Genomic DNA, 22,720 nt, shown 5'->3' with positions numbered 1-22,720 from the left:
GGGAAAAGAAAGAATCAGCACACTTGAAGACTAGATGATGAACGAAAATATATAAATCCAAGAAACTCAGTAAGTTCCAAGTAGGATAAACTCAAAGAAAGCCATGCGAAGACACATTACAATCAACCTGTTGAAAGTCAAAGGCAAAGAGGGAATCTTGAAATGAGCCAGAGATGCAAGTGATAATATGATCACCGCCCCCCCCTCCGCCCGCCTCGGTTAGCAGGTCCTCAGGATTCATCTCCTGCTCCTACATCAACCACCGTGATGCTGCTCGAGTGGTCCCCTCGAGGGCCCAGCCTCTCATTGAACTTACTTCTCTTTAGCCTGGAAAGATGCACCTGCTTCTGGAGTGCACGCAAGTGGCCTTCAAGGGTCCAGGGACTTCTCACGAGCATTTTAAACACAATCGAGATGTGGGGAGCCACCCAGGGGTGACCTCAGGGCTCGCCCTGCACCTTTGAAGTCATTCTCTGTACTTTATCCCATCTCTACACTCTCATACTGAGAAATGGGCGGGCGGGCGTGTTTTCCTGCCGTCCTCACAGAGGGCCGGGAGCTGGCATTGTGTCTCATGGCCACACTGAAGGAAGACCCCTTTCCCATCCGCCTCACTCTCCCAGCTCGTGTCTGCCTCCCAGTCACCATGCACCCCTTTCCATCTCTTCCTCTAGACCCCGACCTTTTGGTCAAGACACCAGCTCCGGTCTCAGCTGTAAAAGTTCCTCCAGCAGAGAAAACCCAGGTGTCATCCTGCCTGCCTGACGTCCTCAGGAAACAGCCGGGGAGGACCCCCGCTGGATGGGGGATTCTCCCCAGCTCCTGCATGATTTCCTGAGTTACAAGAGGAGGGGGAGCCTGGGGATCCACGCCCTGAACACAGCCTTGCCCAGAAGCTCCTTCTGTAAAGCTGCTCCAAGTGAGGGGGGCCTGGGCCTCAGCCTCCCCTCCACGGCCGGCCTCTGCCCCAAGACAGGGCTACTCATCCCCCGACTTTCTCATCCCTCACGCCCTACCCTGCTTGCTCCACACCCACGTCTGTGGCATCCTAGTCTCAGCTCGTCGTTGTGGGTGCTGGGCTCCCCTGGCCTGGAGGGCTGGGAGAGCTGCTGGATTTAGGACAGCTGTCCTAACCGGCCGCCTCGGGCTCCTGGCCCTGGGGAGGTGGGTACAGGGTCCGGGGCAGAAACTGTGGAGGGAATGTCAGCGGCTGCCAGCAGCCCCCTCCCTTTGCTGGCCAAGACCCCGAACACCGGGTGGCAGTCTGGTGGCTCCGACCAGAGTGGGGGCCCGACCCCCGCCCATCCCACCCGCCCACTTCCCTGGGCCTCTTCCACTGCATCACGCTCACCTAGAAACAGTCAGAAGCAAAACACAAGCTCGCGGCTTCTCAGAGTTTTCTTTCCATTAAGGAAGTTTATAAGTTACCAGCAGTTAACGTGGAGCAAAAATTGGCCTTGGTTTCTCTTTTACATTTGTGTCCAGGTATGTGAATGTGTGTGTGGCTTCTGTAATGAGTGAAACAAGGAGATTTATTTTTAAAATTTATTTTATTGAAGTATAGTTGATTGACAATGTAGTGTTAAGTTCTGCTGTACGGCAAAGTGATTCAGTCATACATATATATTTTCTTTTGCATATTCTCTTCCATTATGTTTATCACAGGGATATTGAATATAGTTCCCTGTGCTATACAGGAGGACCTTGTTGTTCATCCATCCTTTATATACTAGTTTGTATCTGCTAATCCCAAACTCCCAATCCATCCCTCCCCCACTCCCTTTCCACCTTGGCAACCACAAGTCTGTTCTTTATGTCTGTGAGTCTGTTTCTGTTTTGTAGATAAGTTCATTTATGAAAGAGGGGATTTGAAGGGGAAGAAGCAATGGGCCCACGGAGCTCTGGGTGAGGAGGTGCCCTGCTCACGACCACCCCCGGCTTCAGCTATCAGCCTGGCAGGCCGGTGCTGCGAGTCACCGAGTCTCCAAGTCACCGAGGGCCTCCCCTCCCCACGCCTGTCGCCAGCAGGTGGGGCCTGTCAGCCACTTTCTGACAACAGTCAGACTCAGCCGTGGAAGTTTCTTGCCTGCAAGAACCAGCCAGTATTTCAACTGGAAAGAGTTCATGCAGAGCCTCCTGGTGGAAGAAGAGGCCTGGGAATGGACCTGATGCAGCAAAGAGGCCTGTCCACGTCCAGGGGACGTCCTCCAGCCCCTCCGAGTCTCTGCAGGTCGGGCCCTGCTGGGTGCTTTCGCCTGGGCCTCGGCTTCCGCTCCCAGGAGCAGCAGGTTGGAACCTCTGACTTCCTAAATCTGTCAACCTCGATCTGTGCTGATCTGACCTGCTCTGTGTCATATAATGGGAATGTTTCAGAGCCCAGCTGCTGTGTCACCAGCCCCTGCCGCCCGGCTGCGTGTCCAGGGCCACTTCTCATATGGGCTCAGCCCAGGCAGTGCTGTCCCTGCCACCTGAGTCCCCATCCCCTTCAGAACCAGCGCGGCTGCGTCCCCATGAGACAGGGGTCCCACCCAGCAGGGAGGCCCAGTGATGTCACTCTGCCCCACCCTCACTTCCCTGGCCTGCATCCTGCCTCTAACCCAGGGCTCCCCCCACATCCGCCCAGGCCCCACACCCTCCCTTCCACACGGGCTCTGGGCTGAGTGCTGTCTGGACTGTGGCTGATGCGGTGGGCAACCTCCCAGCCGCTCCTCACTGGCGCACAGCGGAACCTTCAGGAAGGCTGGCCTGGGAGCTGTCCCGCCGCCTCTCCTGCTCTCTCCCACTTCCCCCAACGCTCCACCACCTCTGAGGCTCACCTGTGGGTCAGAGATGACTCCCAAAGTTTGGGTTTGGGCCCTGTCACTCTGGGTCGGTCACCCATGGGTCTGTCCGGCCGTGTGCAGTGTGACGCGACCCTGGCTACCCGTCAGAAATGTGGAGCCGCTGGCTGGGGGTTGACCTCTTCTGCCAGAGAGCAAAGCCAGCACTGACACCATGCCCATCACGGATCAGGCACTGCTGAAGCATTTTACATATATGAGTTCATTTATTCAAACCTTGCCGTGAGGCTACTAAGTACACACTATTATGGTCCCCATTCTACACATGAGAAAACAAAGGCCCAGTGCAACTGAACAGCTTGCCAGTGTCACCTATCCAGAGAGAGGCAGAGCCAGGCCACCAGCCTGCCTGGAGTCTTGTCACCTCCCTAGCTCTCAGGATGGCCCCCTCCCGACCACACAGCTTTCATACGACCCTGGAGAGTGACATCTGTCAGCCTGTTCATCGTGGGCCCACCCATGAAGACCCTGCTGGCTCTCAGACCTTCCATCTACCCACAACCCCTGGAAATCCTTGCAGCCCCGGCCCCTGGCAGGGTCCTTGCCTGGCTTCTCCTTTGGACAGGAGAAGGGAGGTGGGCTGGAAGACTGTCACCTGGCCCAGGATGGAGATGTGGCCTGGGCTCACCGGTTATGGGGACTTTGGCCCTCGGGAGAAGCTCATCACCTAAAGACTGCGGGTTATGAGTCTTTTCCTCTTGACCAGACATTAAATTATGTAAGAGCTGGATTCCAGAACCCACTAGCAGCAGAAATGGACACGTAGGAATGAAGTAGGTACACTTAACTCATCTTTTACAACAAATTCTACTTTGTGTCCAGAATAACATAGAGTCAGTCGACAAACGCTTCTTAAGGGCCCACTGGGTATCCGAGAAACAAAGATGAGCAAGAGAGACTTAAAACCCACCCTGCCCTCGGGACGCTTGGAGTCTACCAGGGATTTTCGGGGAGCACCCCGAGGGCCTCATCCTATCACAGAACACACCAGGGCCACTGCTCATCAACGGCTTGGTTTGTGATTGATTAAAAGTGTGCAGTGCAAGTCTCCCCCTGCCGCCCCCACTGCCAAACCTCCTTTTCCATAATAGCAGCCAGCGTGGTGATGGGACCCTGAGCTCCCTTAACACTGTGGTGGTCCCAGGGCAGATGCAGGGAGGGAGAGAAAGTCTGGTGCCTGGTCCTCCCCTCCGCCTCTGCGGCCGGAAGCAGTGCTCCGTGCGGCCCCAGCTGCTCCGACCGCCTGCCCAGAGGGATGAAAGCCCCCTGACTGTCACAGCTGCTTTGGACAGAGGTGCCCTGAAGACCGGCTCAGGGGTTAGGAAGACACGGCCCCATCTGCCTGCTGCTCAGGCCCCCACAAGATGGGCGGGGTGTGGGTGGGAGACAGAGCACCTCGATCCCCCAAAGCCCTCGATCCCACCAAAGGGATGGAACCCCGCAGGCTTAAGGGCCCAAGCAGTGAGTTTCTCTGCCTCGGTGAGTTTCCATAGGAAGCTGGGTGCAGAAGACTTGGATTCAGGGAGCAGGGGGCTCAGAGCCCACCCCAAAGATACCACACAAACCTGAACCAGAGGCCCAGGAGGGGCAATGGCTTCTCTGTCCTTATCTTGCGCTAACACCCTAACACCACTGAGGGCCCTCGCTGCTTCCAGAAAACCATGCCTCCACGAGGTACCGTGGGTGCCCAGGTTGCTGGCTCTTCATACCATTTCCTCTCTGTGAGTCTCCCAAGGAGAAGAAATCATCCCAAGATATGGATCAAAAAGATGTTCAGGGAGAACTCGGCTTGTTCAAAGGGATCGTGAGCTCATCTAGGCATTCTTCTGCCAGGCCAGGGGGGAAAGGCCAGCTCAGGGCAAGCAGGAGGCTTGAGGCTGGAGAATTGGGTGTAGCAGATCCAAGGATGTGGAGTCCTCCTGCCTGAGTCCCCAGCCCAGACCGAGCAGGCAAGTCATCACAAGTATCCACTGAGACCCCCACCTCTCGCAGCCACCCGTCTCTGCAAGCCAGGCGTATATCATAACTTCTGTGCACATAGGGCATACTTGTAGCAAGCACTATTACAATCTGTGGGGACATCTGTGTGACGTTACACTCTTTACATGTCACACAGTATCAGATTATGTTTTTGTCTCAGATGTATCTCCTCCTGACAATGTCCAATGACTCCAGTTGAAACAGTAGGAAAAATTCGCCACCAAAATAGTGAAATGGGGGTGGAGTCAAGATGATGGTCTAGGAGGACGTTTCATGTCTTTGCACAACTAGGCCACGTACCAGGCACTGGTGGGGGACCACGAACACCTAAGGGGAGCACCCTGCGACCAGGTAGGAAGGATGTGGGGCGTGGGGGGAATGAGGGGGAGGAGAAGGGGAGGCGGGATGGGACTGGAGTTCCTGAGGGGTGGCTGAGCGAGGGGAAGAGTTCCTACACCCAGTGGGACCCACCACGGTTAGGGGTCCAGCGGGGACAGGGGAGACCCTGGGGGAGACGGCGGTGGAAAGACATGGAGGAATGGAAGGGAACGTGGCCAACGCTTTCCCTGTCCACTTAGGCACCAGGGAGCCTGTTGGGCTCCCGGGCCTAATCCTCTGCCCTCAGAGCCTCCCTCCTGTTATAAAGAACCCAAGCCCCGCCCCACACCCTCACCCAGGGCCTTACCTCCAAACTCTGGAACTCCACACTCCAGAGGCCCCCCTTTGGATGTGCTGTCTCTCCCCTTAAACGCAGCTCCTAAGCAGAGGCCCCGCCCCATGCTTGAAAGTTGCCCCACCTAAGCTCCACCCCACCCTAAACCCCACCGCTGCCTAAGTTCCAGCCCTGCCTAAACTCTGCCCCCCATAGCCAGGACCTTTTTTTTTTTTTTCCTTTAGATTGAGGTTCTGTTTTACCCTGTTGATTCATTGTTGTTGATTCATTTATATTTTTATTTTTTTCTAATAAATCTTTTAGTTTTCTAATTTTATTTTATTCTTTATACTTTGTTATTGTTGCCTCCTTTTGGCTTGTTCCCCCCCCCCATTTTTTCTTTTGTGGTTTTATTTTACCTTGTTGCAGTTGTTTCAATTATATTTTTATTTTTCCTAATATGTTTTTATCTTTCTAATTTTATTTTGTTTTTTATTCTTTTTGTCAAATGCTTTTTCTGCATCAGTCAAGATGATTGAGTGATTTTTGTCCTTTATTCTGTTAACGTTGTGTATGCATTAATTGATGTTCATACGTTGGACCGTATTGCATCCCAGGGACAAATCCTACTTGGTCACGGTGTATATTCCTTCTAATGTGCTGTTGAACTCAGTTTACTAGTATTTTGTTGAGGATTTTTGTATCAATATTCATCAGGTATATTGATTTGTAGTTCTCTTAATGCTGGCCTTGTAAAATGATTTTGGATGTGTTTTGTCCTCTTTGAGTTTTGGAAGCGTTTGTTTGAGAGAGATGGGTGTAAGTTCTTCTTTACTCTTTTACCAGTGAAGCCATCTGATCCAGGACATTTCTCTGTTGGTTTTTGATTACTGATTCAATCTCCTTACTAGTTATGACTCTATTCAGATTTTTTATTTCTTCGTGGCTCCACGTTAGTAGATTGCTTGTGTCTGCAAGTTAGCACTTTCTTCCAGGTTATCCAACTAGTTGGTACATAATTGTTCATAATAGTCTCATAATCCTTTTTATTTCTGTGGCATCAGTTGAAATATCTCCTCTCATTTCTGAAATTTGTTATTTGAGTCTTCTCGCTCTCTTTTTCTTAGTCTAGCTAAGGGTTTATCAATTTTGTGGTCTTTTCAAAAATCAACTCAATTTTTTTTCTATGTTTTTATTCTCTATCTCATTTATTTCATCTCTAATCTTTATTATTTCTTTCCTTCTGCTAACTTTGGGACTTCGGGTCTAGTTTGTTCTTCTTCTTTTTTTCCTTGTGGTTTAAAATTAAGTTGTTGCTGATGTAAGATCTTTCTTCTCCTTTAATATAGGCATTTACGACTATAAACTTCCTTCTTAGTATTGCTTTTGCTGCATCCCAAAAGTTTTGGTATGTTGTGTTTTCATTTTCATTTGTCTCAAGGGATTTCTAACTTTCTAATTTCTCTTGTGAATTATTCTATGACACATTGGTTGTTCAAGAGTGTGTTTTTAAATTTCCACATATTTGTGAATTTTCTATTTATCTTCCTGCTTTTGAATTCTAGTTTTATTCTGTGGTGGTTGGAAAGACACTTGGTATGATTTCAATCTTCCTAAATTGGTTAAGACTTGGTTTGTGACCTAGCATGTGATCTTTCTTGGAGAATGTTCCATTTTCACTTGAGAAGAATGTGTATTCTGTTATTGTTGAGTGGGGGTGTTCTGTATATGTCTGCTAGCTCTAATTGGTCTAAAGTACTGTTCAAGTATTTCCTTAATGAGCTTTTGTTTGGTTGATCTATTCATTAATAAAAGTGGGGTCCTGAAATCGCCTACTAATATTGTGTTACTGTCTGTTTCTCTCTTTAATTCTGTCAGTGTCTGCTTTGTGTATTTGGGTGTTCTGCTGTTAGGCGCATATATGTTTATAATTGTTATGTCTTTTGATGAATTAACCCTTTTATCATTAAATAATGTCTTTTTATCTCTAGTGATAGTTTTGACTTAAATTCTATTTAGTCTTATATAAGTGTGGCCAGTCCTGCTCTCTTTTGGTTACTCTTTGCATGGAATATCTTTTTCCATCCTTTCACTTTCAGCCAATGTATGTCCTCATATCAAGTGAGTCTCATGTAGACAATATAACTGGATCTTGTTTTTTAATCCATTCGGCCGTTCTCTTTATTGGGCAGTTTAATCCATTTACATTTAAATTAGTTACTGACATCAATGGATTTACTAATGCCGTTTTTTCATAGTTTTCTGTATGTCTTATAGCTAACTTCCTATTATGTTTTGTTGACTTCTTATCGTGGTATGCTTGGATCCCTTTCTCATTCTCTTTCATGCATCTTCTATAGGTGTTTTCTTTGTGTTTGTGATGTGGATTACATAAAACATCTTAGAGTTACAACAATCTGTTTCAAACTGATAACAACTTAACTTCAATCGCACACAAAAACTCTACTTCTTTACATCTCTCCCTCTTGCTTTATGTTACAGATGTCACAAATTACATCTTTTTATATTTTGAATCCATTGACAAGTTTTATTGTGATAGTTAGTTTTTATGCCTTTATCTTTTAAAATCTACAACTGAATTAAAAGTAATTTACACACCACCATTGTAGTATTACATACTTCTGTATTTGTTTATATACTTTCCTTTAGCAGAGAGCTTTATAATTTTGCATGCTTTTGTGTTGCTATCTAGTATTCTTTTGTTTCATCTTGGAGGACTCCCTTTAGCATTTCTTGTAAGGCAGGTCTAGTAGTGATGAACTCCTTCAGCTTTTGTTTATCCAGGAAAAGTTTTTATTTTTCCTTCATTTTTGAAGGAAAGTTTTTCCTGATATAGTATTCTTTGTTGGCAGTTTTTTCTTTTTCAGCACTTTGAATATGTCATCCCACTCCCATCTGGCTGTAATATTTCTGCTGAGAAATCTGTTGATAATTTTTTAGGAGCTCCCTTGTGTGTGATGAGTCCCTCTTGCTGCTTTCAAGATTCTCTCTCTGGGCTTCCCTGGTGGTGCAGTGGTTGAGAGTCCGCCTGCCGATGCGGGGGACATGGGTTCGTGCCCCGGTCCGGGAAGATCCCACATGCCGTGGAGCGGCTGGGCCCATGAGCCATGGCCGCTGAGCCTGCGCGTCCGGAGCCTGTGCTCAGCAACGGGAGAGGCCACAGCAGTGAGAGGCCCAAAAGGTTCTCTCTCTGTCTCTGACTTTTAACAGTTTGATTATAATGTGTCTTGTGCGGACATCTTTGGACTTATCCTCGTTGGAGTCTTTTGAGATGCTTGAATTTGGATGTTCATTTCCTTCCTCAGATGTAGGAAGTTTTTGGCCATTGTTTCTTTAAATAATCTTTCTGCCCTTTCCCCTCTTTTCCTTCTGGGACTTTCATAATGTGAATATTGGACCACTTGATGGTGTTGCATATGTTCCTTAGGCTTGTTCACTTTTCTTCATTCTTTTTTCTTTTTGTTCCCCTGACTCAATAATTTCAAATGACCTGTTTTAGAGTTTGCTAATTCTTTCTTCTGCTTGACCAAGTCTGTTGTTGATCCCCTCCCGTGAATTTTGCAATTCAGTTACTATATTCTTCAGTTCTGGAAATTCTATTTGGTTCCTTTTAATAGCTTCTCTTTATTGATATCCTCATTTTGTTCATGCATTGTTTTTCTGATTTTGTTTAGCTGTCTATTTGTGTTCTTTTTAAGATCATTATTTGGATTTTTTTCAGGTAATTAATAGATCTCTGTTTCTTTAAGGTTGGTTTTGGAGATTTATTTTGTCCCTTTGGTTGGGCCATGTTTTCCTATTTCTTCTTTCTGATTTCTTGCTACTTTTTGTTGTCTTTTGTGCAATTGAAAAAGTCACTCTTCCAAGTCTTTATGGACTGGCTTTGTACAGGGGAAGACCTTCACCAATAAGCCTGGCTAGAGCTTCTGAAGGCCTCTCACACCTTTTGTGGGGATGTGTCCTCTCTGGGTTTGTGTTAATTTCCTAACTAGACAGGTTTGCTGATTTCTTTCTCAGGAGCTTGTAGTCTTTAGCTCCCTCTGGTGTCTACTTGTAGTACTACAAGTTCTCTGGAGCTGCATCAAGCCACTGAGCTTTCTTTTGTTCTCTGCGGGCCCCAGGCATCTAAGGTCTGCTAGTTCCATCAGTGCTCTGAGTCAGGAAAAACGGAAACCAGTTCCTTGGGCAGCGCCCCCCCAAAAAGCTGGAATGTTGGACCCTTGTTTCATTGTCCTCTTTCCCTCCCAAGGGAGAAGCCATGAGCTAGGCACTTTCTCCAGATCACAGCAAGCTGTGTTAGTGTCTGTGTGTGGTAGGGGAGACACTCTGGTGTCACCACGAGCCATGAGATCTCTGCTGTTTTCAGTGGCCCCCAGGCATCCACACTCTGGGACAGGCAAGACAGAAACCAGTCTCTTGGGCAGCCCACTGAGAAGCTGGAATGTTGGATGTATGTTCCACTCTTTTCCTCTCAAGGGAGAAGCTGGGAGTTGGACACTTTCTCCTGATAGTGAGCTGTGCCTGCTTGGGGGAAGGGCTGATGCGGTTTAAATGAAATGGCTTTTCTTACCTGTTTCAGTGCAGCTCTTCTTAGCTTTCAGTTTCCCGGGATGTTGTGACCTCCTAAACAGTTTCTGGAGTCCTCGTAAAGACTTTATGGACTATATATTGTTGTTGAGTCATTGTGTCTGTGGCTTCCTATTCTACCATCTCGCTGATGTCACTTCCCGGGTTGGCATCTGTTTTTGTAAATAAAGTTTTATTGGAACATAACCATGCTTGTTTGTTTGCACATCGTCCAGGGCTGCTTTCATGCTGCGGTGGCAGAGCTGAGTAGCTGTGACAGAGACCCCATGGCCATGAAGCCTAATATATTTACTGTTAGGTCCTTTACAGGAAAGGTTCGCTGACCCCCGTGCCATAAAAAAATTGTCTTTTATACACTTTATTTAAAAAATACAAAAGAAGGTGATTATACATAAGAAGGTGATTATAAAAAGGTGATCAGAGTCTAGCCAAAAATGCAGAGAAACAAGTATTATATAATTATGTCAGGAAGTTAATTTTTTTTTAGTGTTATGTTATATTTCTGGATTTACAGGGTTTGTGGCATTTTTCAGCACTTTAAAGTTTCTAATTAGTTGTGATTTATTTTCTCATTCTAAATATTCACTTCTACACCTAATTTCGTATTTGCAACATTTAATTCATAAAGGAGTCTCACAAGTATATAATCTTCAGACCCCACAGAATCCGGATCCGCCCTGGCTAAATGGCTGTTCAGACCCAAGATAGCGCGGTTACATTTTAGAGAACAATTCCTATATTGCATCTGGGAAAACTGTATATTTCAACTGAACTTGCGAGGACTCGAGCCGTATTACTGCACAGATGACAGCACCTGAGAGAATTAAAGTTGGTGAAATCTTAAAGGGACTGCTCAAGTGACAACAAATGACAATAAAATCACAATGAGGTGTGCTTACTCAGACCAAAGCCGGAGGTCCTTGGAAGTGTTACAACTGCCCTCGTTTCTGGAGAGCCCCTTCCCCTTTGCTTATTACAAAATGTGCAGCCTGCCACCACCCTTGCTCACTCCCACTGCGATGGGTCTGCAGTGGATGGGGCATACTTCCTCTGCACCTGTGCCAGGCAGGCACCAAAACCCACCAACTTTTGGAGCTCCCGAAGTGGGAACACGGGAACACATGGGGCCTACCAGAGACCTCCCACGTGGTCCCTGCCTGTGTCTCTTCCACAAACAAAGAGCAGGAGACTCTCAGCCAGACACCACTGGCTGCAAGGCTCAGAGCATCTGGTTGTGGGTGGTGTCGGTGGGGGAGGCCCTTCACGAGAAGCTTGAGAGAGAGATTGTGGGTGACTGCCGAGGCTCTGCCATGCCTTCCCCATCATCTGCCTGGCCCACCCAGCATAGTCCAAATTCTCCATGGATCACAGGGGCCGCATCCTCAACACTCCACACTCCCCAGGACCCCAGCAGGGAGGAAGTGGTGCGCTTGTCTCATTACAGAGGGAAAGCTCTCCTGGAAACGCTCCTCTCCTGGGCCTCCGGGTCACGTGCCCACCCTGAACCAACCACAGGAAAGCACGAAGGCTGAGCCCCTTCCAGTTCCTCCTTGGGTGTCCTGGTCTCCCGACATATCTGGTGCAAGCAAGGCAAGGGTGTGGGGTCAGGCAGCCCTTGTGCTTTAAGGGTTTTGAGGGCCCCATGTGCAGATCATCCCATGGAAGTGACTCAGCCTCCACGAACGATTTGGCCTAGCCAGCGTAGCCCTGCAGAATCCCAAAAAGACCTCAAATGAGTCAGTAGGACACTGCAGAGCTCCAGTGGGGTTTCTGAGGGTGGACCCTGCTGGGCACCCAGGGCTTCTGGAGATGCTCAGACGGTAGCTTCAGCAGCATCTCTGGATCAGCAGAAGGCGAGGGAACTTCTGGAAGCAGATGCACCCAGATGCTACGATAAAACCACCGGCCAGAAAGGATCATCGCAGCAGAAAGCAGCACTCTTCAGATCTTGTCGCTTTCACTGTCCCCTGCCCTAGAGACAGTGAGTGCCAGGGAAGGTGAGCTGCCTGAGAACCTCACCCTTGGAAGAGACGGGCTTGTTCCTAAAGCCGCGGGCATGTTTCTGTAAACGTTGCACACACAACTGCAGAATCTTGGTGCCCAAAGGAGCCTTTGGGATTAACCAATCCAGGGTTTCTAGAACTTATTTGATGATAAATATATTTCACACTGTAAAAGAGTGGATACACTCGTATAAAACTTAATGGTTACACACAAACAATACTGACCCCCGTTTTATTCTGTTTCCCACTGTGGCTGCACAAAGGTTCCCATTTCTCCACAGTTACGTGACAATGGGGGAATCTAGATACAGTGGATACCATCCATATTAAAGATTTGCAGTTAATTTGGTAAGCTTTGATAATGGAATTGTGGTTATGTTAAATGGGGGGGGGCTTCTGTTTGAGGAGTATATCCCTAAGGTAGATTGCTGCAGTAATAGCCCCCAATGAATTACTGTCCCTGCTTCTATGTCCTTGTACATTTCTCTCCCCCTCCCATGTTGATTCTGGGCTGGGCTACACGACTTGTGGCAAATGGGACGTTAGCAAACGTGGCACCAGCAGAGGCTTGGAAAGTAGCTGTACGTTGGGGCTTGCCTCCTCTTGCCACTGGAAACTCATGAAACACTGCCACCATGACAGCAAGCCTGAGCTAGCCTGCTGGAGGGGCCCTGTAGACAACGGAGGCATCCTGACCAGCTGCCAGACAAGAGGCCATCGAAGACTGGCTGGCTACAGCCAAGTCACCAGTTAAATGCATTCACGTGAGACAGCCAGACAGAACCAACAGAAGAACTGTCCAGCTGGTCCCAGCCCAAACTGTCAACCCACAGCATCTTGACGTAATAGAGTATTGCTGTTTCAAGCAACTCGATAACAGCAATAGATAAGTCATATAATTCTGAAATGTTTACAGATGAAATTACTGATGTTTAGGGATTTGTTTCAAAATAAGCTGGGGGTGGGGTGAGTGGAAGCAAAGATGAAACAAGGTGGTTTCTGTGATGGTAATTGCTGAAGCTGGTGAGGGGTACGTGAGGGTTCATCTTACTATTCTCTCTACTTTTGGTTATGTTTGAAATGGAAAATTTCCATAATAAAAAAAAAAAAAAGGAAAAGAAGGAAGGGAAGGGAAGGAGGGAGGAAGGAAGGGAGATTACTCTTCTATTAACATATTATGCAGTTGAGACCCAGAGAAGGACAGTGACTTCCGCAGCGTAATGCCTCTTTCCATGCCCCACCGTACTGTCTGGCACCAAAAGCTTGTTCTGTTCTCAAAGGTGTATAGTAACCATCACAGGGAGAACCCGCACTGCACCACACTGTGTCAGGACAGCAGCACCGAAAAGTTTTCAAGCCCAAATATCAACATTGCCTCTTTCCCACACTAACAAAATGAGCAAAGCTTTCATTAATCTTCACATGGGAAAATGAAGCACTGCAATTATTCGTCTCTTGCCCCAAGGATACACCGGGCATTTAATCAGAGGTTGTTGCTACGTGGAGCCCAGCTGTAAACAGACATTAAAGGAGGATTACTTCATGAAAAAAGCCCCTTCCAAGCCTTATTAACCAGTGTCGGTTTCCCTGAGAACTTCAGAACTCCGCCGGAGTTTATGGGAAGGAAGATTCTCAAAGGTGATAACCAAGCCTGGGACCAAAAAGTCAAACAAAAACAAAGCTAAACTAAATCGAAATCTTTCTCGTAACCAAACGGCCAGGGCCCGCCTGGCTTTTCCTGAATGGTGCTTACCGAGAGATCCACAGGGCTCTGCGTTTGTTTTGATGATTTTTCTGAAGTCCTAGCGCCTGAGAGCCAGCTGGCAGGGCTAGGGCTCTGAGGCCGCATGGTCGCCAAGGGTAGGAAGTGGCATGAATTGGCAGCTCTTGTGGTAAACCGGGTGTTCAAATCCAGCCCTGCGGGTGTGTAATCTGCCCGTGTGTAACCTGTGGATGCATCCCCTCCGCCCAACTCCGCAAGGGTCACAGTCAGAAGTTATGCAGATTCTTTCCTATTTAAACTGCCATTTATTTAACATGTAAACGTTTTCAAAACAAAGGGTCTGCAGGTGGGAGGGTGAGGAGCTTGGGAGTCTGGGGCCCGATGGGTTTGAGGTCCTTTTCACTCTGGAGCACCCATGCTTGGTTGACCTGGCTGAGGGCCTGCCTGGAGTAGTCTGGGGAACACTTCTGCCCCTCCCCCCCCCCCCCCCCCCCCCCGTTCCCCACAGGGAGAGCTAGGAAGGGGACGGGGTGGGCCCTCGACTGCAGCCCTGGCTGACCTGAAGCCCGGATGCCCAGCAGAGCAGCCCCTGACTGCTTTACTAGAGCTTCTCCAGGTGCTGAAAAATGTTTTTTAACCAGTTTCCTGTCTCAACTCTCTTTCTTCCCACACCTTCCCCCTGCTCTCACCCCTCCCGGTGTGGGTGGGCAGCTTCCAAGTGTCCAACTGTCCCTTTACGTGGACTTGTGGAGAGCTCGTGAGCTAATGTCAGCCCTAAGAGCCTGGGGTGGGAGGGGAGGTACCAAATGTTGGCCAGTCGGGTGAGCTCCAGGGACCTGGGTCCAGACTAATGAGGGGTCTTCCCAGTCTCGACCGTGGCCGGGTGCCGAATACAGAGGACAGGCTCGATCTCGGTGATGCTGTTAATGCAGGCTTCCCACAGCAAAGTCTTCTCACACCAGGAGCCTGTGGCAGACCCTGACCCTTCCAGCTCAGCTCCACTGGGCGTTCAGAAGCCAGCCTCCTGGACCCACATGGTTACTGAAGGATGCAAATTGTGGGAGAGGATGCAAACCAGGGGAGGGAGCAGCATTCTGGTGAGAGGCTTTGGGAAGGTTCTGGGCTAATGTGACCCATTGGTCAGATGACCAAGGGGTAGGTAGGGCTTTCCAGGACTCCAGGAGGAGCTCCAAGGTGAGAGAGCTCAGAGTGTGTTAGGAGACGGTAGAGCCCCGAGGCCTACCTGCGTAGTTCACGGGGAATACAGGTCCAGGCGGCCCTACAAGGACGCAGCAGGGCCTTGACACTGCCTGTTTGCCGAGGATGGGAGATTTCTGGGGGTAGACCCGGGGGCTGCTGGCTGGAGGGCCGGGTCACCTCCACGGTCCCGTGACCGGTCCTTGCCCCAGGACAGTGACCTGGATCTGCAGCAGGGCCTGGGGCACAGCCTACGGGGCAGCCGCACCAGGGCTGCCAGGGTGCTGGCGGCTGGGCAGCGCTCTGCGGGGCTACGGGCAGGAGGACCGCCCGGGGAGGAGAGACGAGAGGGCCGCCGGGCATCGGTGCTCTCGGGGGCTTCCCGGGGGCAGACCCAGGCCCAGAACACCTGGGCGGAAGGGCCGGGGTCTTAGGGCGTCGGAGAGATGCTCACGGGGGAGCGCTCCAGGGCTGGGCTCCAGGCTGCGCAGGCCCGGGGCTGGCACTAGGGGGCAGGGAGGGGTGGCGGGGACCACGTCCCGGAGCGGGGGCCCTAGGACCGGCAGGGTCGGAAGACATGAGGGCGTGCTGGGCGCCGCGGGCCAGGCATCGCGGAGGGAGGCGGCTGCGCCGGCCGTCGCGCTCCACCGGCCCCGCGCGGACTCCGGGGCGGAAGGGGCGCAGCAGCCCCGCATCCTCGGCGTCGCACGCGGCCGCCTCCCGCTCTCTCCCGGCAGAGGCCTCCGGTCCCCGGGCGTTCCCCAAGCACAGCAGCAGCCGCCGCGGCCCCGCGCTGACCCACTTTCCCGCCAGCCCGCCCGCGGAGATCCACGCGGCCGCCGAGCAGGTGCGAGCCGCCAGGCGGGGCCCGAACCCAGGGCCGCCCCGCCCGCCTCTGCCGCCGGGGAGGGGAGGCGGAGAGCCGGAGCCGCGGGAGGGGAACGGGGGAGGGGAGAGGAGGATAAAGGAGGTGGGCCGGAGGAGGGTGGGGAGGGACAGGAGGGGGAGGGGAGGGGAAGGACGGGAGCCAGTGGGCCGGAGGGGGGAGAAAGAAAGGAAGAGGAAGGGAGAGGAGAAGGGGAGGAGGATTGGGAGGGTCGGGAGGGGGGAGGAGGCGGGGTGAGCGGGAGGAAGATGGAGGCCGGAGACCGCCCCCCTGCCTCCTTCCCGGGCCCTAGGCCAGCCCTGGGGGAAAGGTTGAAATGGGTGAAGGGTGCATCTGCCTTCTAGGTCTAAGGGGTCCAGGGCTCAGGATGCCGTACCCCCCTTGTGCCTGACCCCCACCCCCCGCCTTCTGTCAGCCAGCCCTCTTTTCCCCAACAGCGCCTAGGGCCGCTCTTCCCACTAATCTAGGTTCATCGATCCTGGACCCTCCCGAAAGCTGTGCATCTTTCGATGAGATCACGGTTCACCGACTGACTGTATCTGCTGGGAGGACTTGGGCTCCAGGACCTGCTGGAGCGAATCGCAGAGAAGGAAGGAGAGTAGCGATGCCAGATGTCAGGGCCTGGCTCTGGGCGGCGCCCCTCCTCCAGGGTCCACCCCCCACCCACTCCTGGGTGCCACACAGGGGACCCCGGAGAAGCCTCGTGACCCAGAGCTCTGCCTGCTCAGTCCTTGTTCATCCATCTAAGTACCCATCGCCTCTACTTACTTACCTGCCTACATGAGTTAATACTTTTTAGAGGAAATGGAAAGAATTTATCAATAGACCCATCACAAGAGAATTTTTCTTCAAATGTATGGGGATTCTTGGTTGTCATCCCATTTGTAAATGAGTCTCAGGACAGTGGTTCTCAAAGTGTGGTCTGTGGACCTCCGAGGGTTCCTGAGACTCTTTCGGGGGGGGGGGGTCCACAGACTCAGAACTATTTAATAGGAATACAAAGACATTTTTCTCTCATGAGTGTTCAGCAGTTTTCCAGTGTCATAACAGATTGAAATCAGAAACACAAATGAAAATCCAGCTGTCCGTTAAGCCAGACATTGGCGAGATTTACAAAAATATAAAACAGTGTCACTCTTCTTACTAAATAAACTATTTTTAGAAAAAGAGCTATTTTCAGAAATGTTATTTGTGTTAATGTGTGATGGCTTTATTGCCATTTTTAAATAAATGAATAAATATTTAAAACTTTCCTTCATTTTCACTTCTATTACAGTAAATATCAATAAGTTTGCTCCAGAGAAGTAAAAGCTCTATGGGGCCCTCAAGCCTTTTTAAGCTGGCAAGAGGGTCCTGAACATAGCATGTGTGAGGACTGTGGTCTTGATGGATCACACAAGTAAACATCCCCTCTGTAAGGGACTGTCCACTCCGGTCACAGCAAGCCTGCACCCCTGACACCGGGCGGGGATGTGCAAGGGCAGAGCGCCTCCATGGGCCTCTGATTTGGGAATACTGTCTCATTTTACTGCAGTTATGGGGCAGCGGCCCTGCTCTCTCTCTGGGGTGCCTCTTGCAGGTCCCGGTTGTGTTTTAAAGCTGCCCTCTGACTTTATCCCAGGGGCAAGCGGGGCACCGGCTCAGCTGCCTGGGTGGCCCTTCAGGTAACTCTCCCCATAGATGTCCGCGTCTGGCTGCTTCTCCGCGGCCACTGCGCCCTCACTTCCAGACGGGGGTCCAGCCTTGTGGGTCCTCGGCGATGTTGGGTTTCACCACTAATCTGACCTCATCTGCTTTCTCTCTTCTGGAAATTCCCTCACATCTTGGTCTGCCGGTGGCGCTTTTTCTAGTTTTCCAGGGCTTCTAAGTATTTGTTTTTATATTTATTCTGCTGTTTCACAGGATCTGAGGAGGGGGACGTACCTGGATGTGATGAATGAGCCGTCTTGAGCCCAGTGTCTGCAGGGTTGAATGAATGAATGAGCAAGGGGTCCTGGAGGAGAGGGAGGGTCGGGAGGGGCCGGGGTCTGTGTAGACGCTCCTCTGAGACAGGAATGCTGCGAGGGTCAGAGGGTGGACTGCTTAGACGCCAACACCTACCTGTGTGAGAGCATCTGTACCTCAGGTGAGGCCAGGGTGTGTTCTGGCCCTGTTGCCATCCAGGAGCTCGGCGATTGGTGGAAATGCTATGGCGGCTGGGGATGGAGGCAGCACACGGAATGTAGTAGCAGACGTCCCCTCCCTTCAGGTTTAACTGAGAAGATGCGTTTAAGCTGGGGGAGGGCGGGAATAATTGTTAGAAGAAAAGAAAAGAAGGTGATTCCCACACTGGTTTCGGTCCAGACTCTTCAGGAAAAGAGGGGCTGTGTCTCCTGGGCACGGGGCCCAACGTGAAGAGGGAGGAGGCAGGTGAGGGTCGCGTCTGACCCCGTGCAGGGGATGCCGAGTGGGAGCCTGGGAGCAGCCCTTCCTCCCCGTCCTGGCCTGACTGCTTGATAACACCCAGTGGGTCATGGTTGCCTTCTCAGGAAAAGCAAACCCTTTAAATATTCGGTCCCGACAGCTGCAGGGGGCCGGGGTAGCCACTGAGCAAATCAGGGAAGGAAACTTAGGTCGGCTCACATTATATTTAAAAGAAAATACTTTCCTCCTGAATCAAGAGGAGCTCCGTGCCTTGGCAAACACACAAAACCAAAGCAAACCCAGCACAGCTTCTCTGGAAAGTCTGGCCTCACCCTCCGGATACGGGAAAGCTTTCTTCTCTATTTCAAATGACCCTGTTTTGCCGTTTGTAGATGCAAATGGTTTATTCGGTCTGACTCTGGAATACCTTGGCGCAGCTGAAATAATTCGAGGCCGCCCAGTGAGAAGGGCCACTTCCTGACCTTCTAAATGCAAAACTCTTCGCTGGGGCCTTGGAGGGATTGGCGGGACACCTGTGGGGAGCGCCAGCCCCGCTCCCGCCCCGCCTCCTGGCGAACACGGTGGTCACTGCACAAGGATTCCGGCATCCTATGCAGTTGGGCGGTTCTGCAGGGAAAGCAGCGGCAGTCCCAAGGAAGCCAGCATTTGTCAAGTACCTCATATACCCGTGCCTGCCACCACCTCTGGGAGCGGGGCGAAGGACTCACCTTTCCGGGGCTAACAGGTGCGATTTGACTTTTTACTCCAAATCCTAGAGCATCCCCCAGGAGAGGGGGCGTATCGGGACCTTGTGGTCCAGGTAAATCCTGGAGGTGCAGGGCGTGCTAAAATCTGTGACTGAGATGTACCCCATCTACGAAGCATTGCAATAAGGATCACATAGTAAAATGCCAGGGACCTATGATTCCGGATAAGTGAGTGTGTACGTGTGTGTGGTGCCTGACTGGGCTGGTGGGTGACCCCAGCTCGCGGCCCTCCACCTACACTCACTGAGCAGCGCTCACTGATCCGAGGATTCGCGTGGGTCACTCCTCACCGATGTCAGGGGCTGCCGTAGCATCACCCGCTTTTTATAGATGAGAAAACCAAGAATCAGTGTTAAGTCAGAACCGGAGCCCTAGCCCGCAGAGCCCGGCCGGTCCCCCGAAGGCGTCGGGGTCGCTGGGCTCCTGGGCGGGCACTGCCCCCAGGGGGTGCGGGGGCGTCCCGCTCGGCTTGGCAGGGTCTCCGCAGCAAGTCCGCAATGGGAAGCAGCCCCGGCTCTGGTCCTCGAGCCCTGCCTCACCTGCTGCCTCCTGCCTCTGGTCGGCTTTCCCTCCTGGGGTTCTGGGCAGCTCTGACCTCCGCAGTAGGCAGCATAGTCCCAACCCGGAGGGCAGGTCCTGGCACAAAGTAGCCGCTCACTGCTATGTTTGGCAGTGTCCCGTGGGCCAAAGACGGCCCAGGGGACCGTGTTTCTCCAGGATGAAGAAAGCTGGGCAGGAAAGACCAGGCGGCAGGAAGCTGGGGCAGCCTCGGGCACTTCCAGCCTTGGAGAAGAGTGTGTGGGACCCCTCCACCTGGCCTTCCACACACAACTCTGCCTTGGGCCTTTCCTCCCTGGCTGCAGGAGTGCTTGAAGCTGGCCCCAGGCCCCTGCTCTGAGAGGGTCACACTTGTGATGGGAGGGGGTGGGGCCGTGTCTGGGGACACTTCCATGTGGGTCAGACACCTTTTTAGGTGGCAACTTTCTCATCTTGGGGACACTGCTTCATGGAGATGCATTGGCCACCGCGATGCCTTAAAAGGGGCTCCTGGGATTGGAGGCTTATGTTACAAAACCCCAGGCCATAAATAACATAATTGATACCAGATAAAAACCAAATATTTCTGCCTGGCAGAAAGCATCTGATTAAAGTAAAAAGGCAAAAGATTGACTGAGAATAAAATTATGGCACATCCCTAAAATGGAATTATCATGCAGTCATTAAAACAATGAGGTATATTTATGTCTATGATATGAAAACAGTATCATATGCATAATAATATATGCAATTTATGTCACAGGACTGCTATAAATCAGTAAGGAAAACACCCAAGAACGGAATTGGAAAATGGATAGAAATCCTTCACAGGAAAGGAAAATGCTTCTAAACATTTGAAAAGAGGCTTAATCTCACTTACAGTAAGAGAGATGCAGGCTGAAACATCTGTGGAAACTTACTTTAGACCTAAATCAGATTGGCCAAGTTTGAGAACATTTGATAACCACTGCACCAGAAGGACAAACCTTGTGGGGGATTTGGGCATGTGTGTCAGAACCACAGACATGTGTGTGTTCCAGCCCAGCAATCCCATTTTCGGACTTTGTCCTGTATGTGTTCTCACATGCATGTGCAAGGATGTTTATCGCAAGGCTCATGGAAGCATTGCTTATGACTGTAAAAGGGTGGAAACAACCTAAATACTAGCAATAATATTAATTAAATTATAACACATCCCTAATATGGAATTATCAGTCATGTTTTTAAAAAGGTGTATATGTAGGTCTATGATATATAGCAACCCTCAAAGTATATAACAGTATACTTCATGAAAAAGAAGAAGCTAGAGAGAGTGTGTGTAGAATCCTTTCATTTGTGTGTGTGTGTGTGTGTGTATGTGTGTGCGTCTGTGTGTAGAAGCATAGAAATTAATTCCTGGAAGGATACATAAAACATGGAAACTGGTGTCATGGGTTCCTCTGGTGTTTATTGGTGTTACAGGCTAAATGTTTGTTCCCCACCCAAATTCATATATTGAAATCCTAAACCACCACTGTGACGATGCTGTTATGAGGTGGGGCTGATGGGAGGTGATTAGGTCATGAGGGTGGAGCTCTCATGAATGGGATTGGTGCCCTTATAAAAGGGGCTCCAGAGAACTCTCTCACTCTCTTTCCACAACATGAGGACACAGAGAAAAGGCCACCATCTGCCACTGGAATAGAGCCCTCACCAGAACCCAAGCACGCTGACACCCTGATCTCCTGCCTCCAGAGCTGTGCGAGATAAAATGCTATGGTTTCTAAGCCACCCAGTCTCTGCACTCTGTTACAGCAGCCTGAAAGGACTAAGGCATCTACAGTAGGGGTCTGGGGTCTGGGGTAGGTGGTGGGAGACCCGTTTCCCACTCTCTTCTCCTTCATCTTGTTTTAAAGTTTCACTCTGGCATGAAGTGCGTTTTCAGATTTTTATCCATCAAAGCCTTGCCTTTGGGAGGCCGCCTGCCCCAGTTCTCCTATTGCCTGCTGTGGGCCGGAAGTGGGGTCTGCCTTGCTGCTGGGGGTGGGGTGTGGGGGATGGGGTGAGGGGTGGGGCGTGGGTGTCCATATCACCTGCCCTGGAAAGGCAACACACAGCACAGTCAGAGTCCCAGCAGGAAGGACCGGCCAGACTTGCAGACACTTTTGCAACTGACTTATTTTCTTACCAGCCCAAACCCCAGCAGTTACCTGGAGCATCGCTCCTGGGTCCCCAGATCTGATGGCCAGAGCCAAGGTCCACTTGAGATGCAAAGCGGGTTCATACTGATGTGCCAGGAAGGCTGCTCTCCACTTCACAGGTGGAGCTCCGAGACGGAGGCAGCACCCTGAGTGTGGGGCTCTTATGGGGCCAACTCAGAACAGGATTCGGCCTGTTTTCACTCCCTGTCCCTCCAGGAATTAATTCATAAGAGAGCTCATGAGGGCTCTGCATCCCCAGGGTGCAGCAAGTCAGCCCAGGAATCCCTTCCAGAAGGTGCCCTTCCCTGCAGCTCCCTTTCCTCTCACCCTAGGCAGCGTCCCAGTGGCTTCAGGGACCTTCCCTTAGATTTCCACCCCACTCACCCCACTTCTCCTCCTTCTTCCCCCACTCATTCCCCTGGCTGGGGAGCAAAGACCTGCTACCGACCAGGGTTCTTGGCCTGCTTAATCAATAGAAATTGATCAGAGGTCAGACAAAAATTCAGGCAAGGCTTTACTGGGGCCCCTGCTGCAGCAGTGGGGAGCGAGGACAAACAACATGTTCCCTTGCTTGTCCGCTCCCGGAAGCGGGGCGAGCTGGTTCCTTATATGGGGTGAGGGTAGGGGCGGGTCCAGGGCTCAGGCTGGAGGGTTGGCTTAGGTGGTCTGCCCATCCCCTTGGTGGTGTCGTGTGCAGGGGGCATGCGCAGTGCCCTGCTTTTGCTCCTGACCCTTCAGAAGTGGCAGTTGGGTTTTTGGTCTTTTTGTATGTTGTTGTCCAGAATTTGCCCCAACTGCTCATGCATGCAGTTATTTTTAGTCCCTTATAGTTTCTTTGTATTTTGTTGCTAAAGGAGACAGACGTTTGTCCAGGTGCAAGCATTGAAGCAAAGGGTCCCAGGTCCCAGGTCCCAGCCTGTCTCAGACCCACCACACCTTCCCCT

General features: G+C 50.8%; 1 protein-coding gene across 1 annotated transcript in view; it reads right to left on the bottom strand.

Moving 5' to 3' along the window:
• The window catches only part of TRPM1 (transient receptor potential cation channel subfamily M member 1), a 212,459-nt gene that overhangs the window by 172,966 nt on the left and 16,773 nt on the right, over positions 1-22,720 (bottom strand). The window contains exons 2-4 of the mRNA XM_065871777.1: positions 15,564-15,898; positions 15,259-15,432; positions 15,050-15,166 (exon numbers count right to left, since the gene is read on the bottom strand). Coding sequence (XP_065727849.1) covers positions 15,050-15,166; positions 15,259-15,432; positions 15,564-15,898 — 626 coding nt within the window. The remainder of the gene's footprint in view (positions 1-15,049; positions 15,167-15,258; positions 15,433-15,563; positions 15,899-22,720) is intronic.

This window comes from Phocoena phocoena, chromosome 2 (genome assembly GCF_963924675.1).
Source record: "Phocoena phocoena chromosome 2, mPhoPho1.1, whole genome shotgun sequence".
Lineage (NCBI taxonomy): Eukaryota > Metazoa > Chordata > Mammalia > Artiodactyla > Phocoenidae > Phocoena > Phocoena phocoena.
The sequence above is the reverse complement of the archived record's forward strand: the minus strand, read 5'-3'. Positions and strand labels throughout refer to the sequence as shown.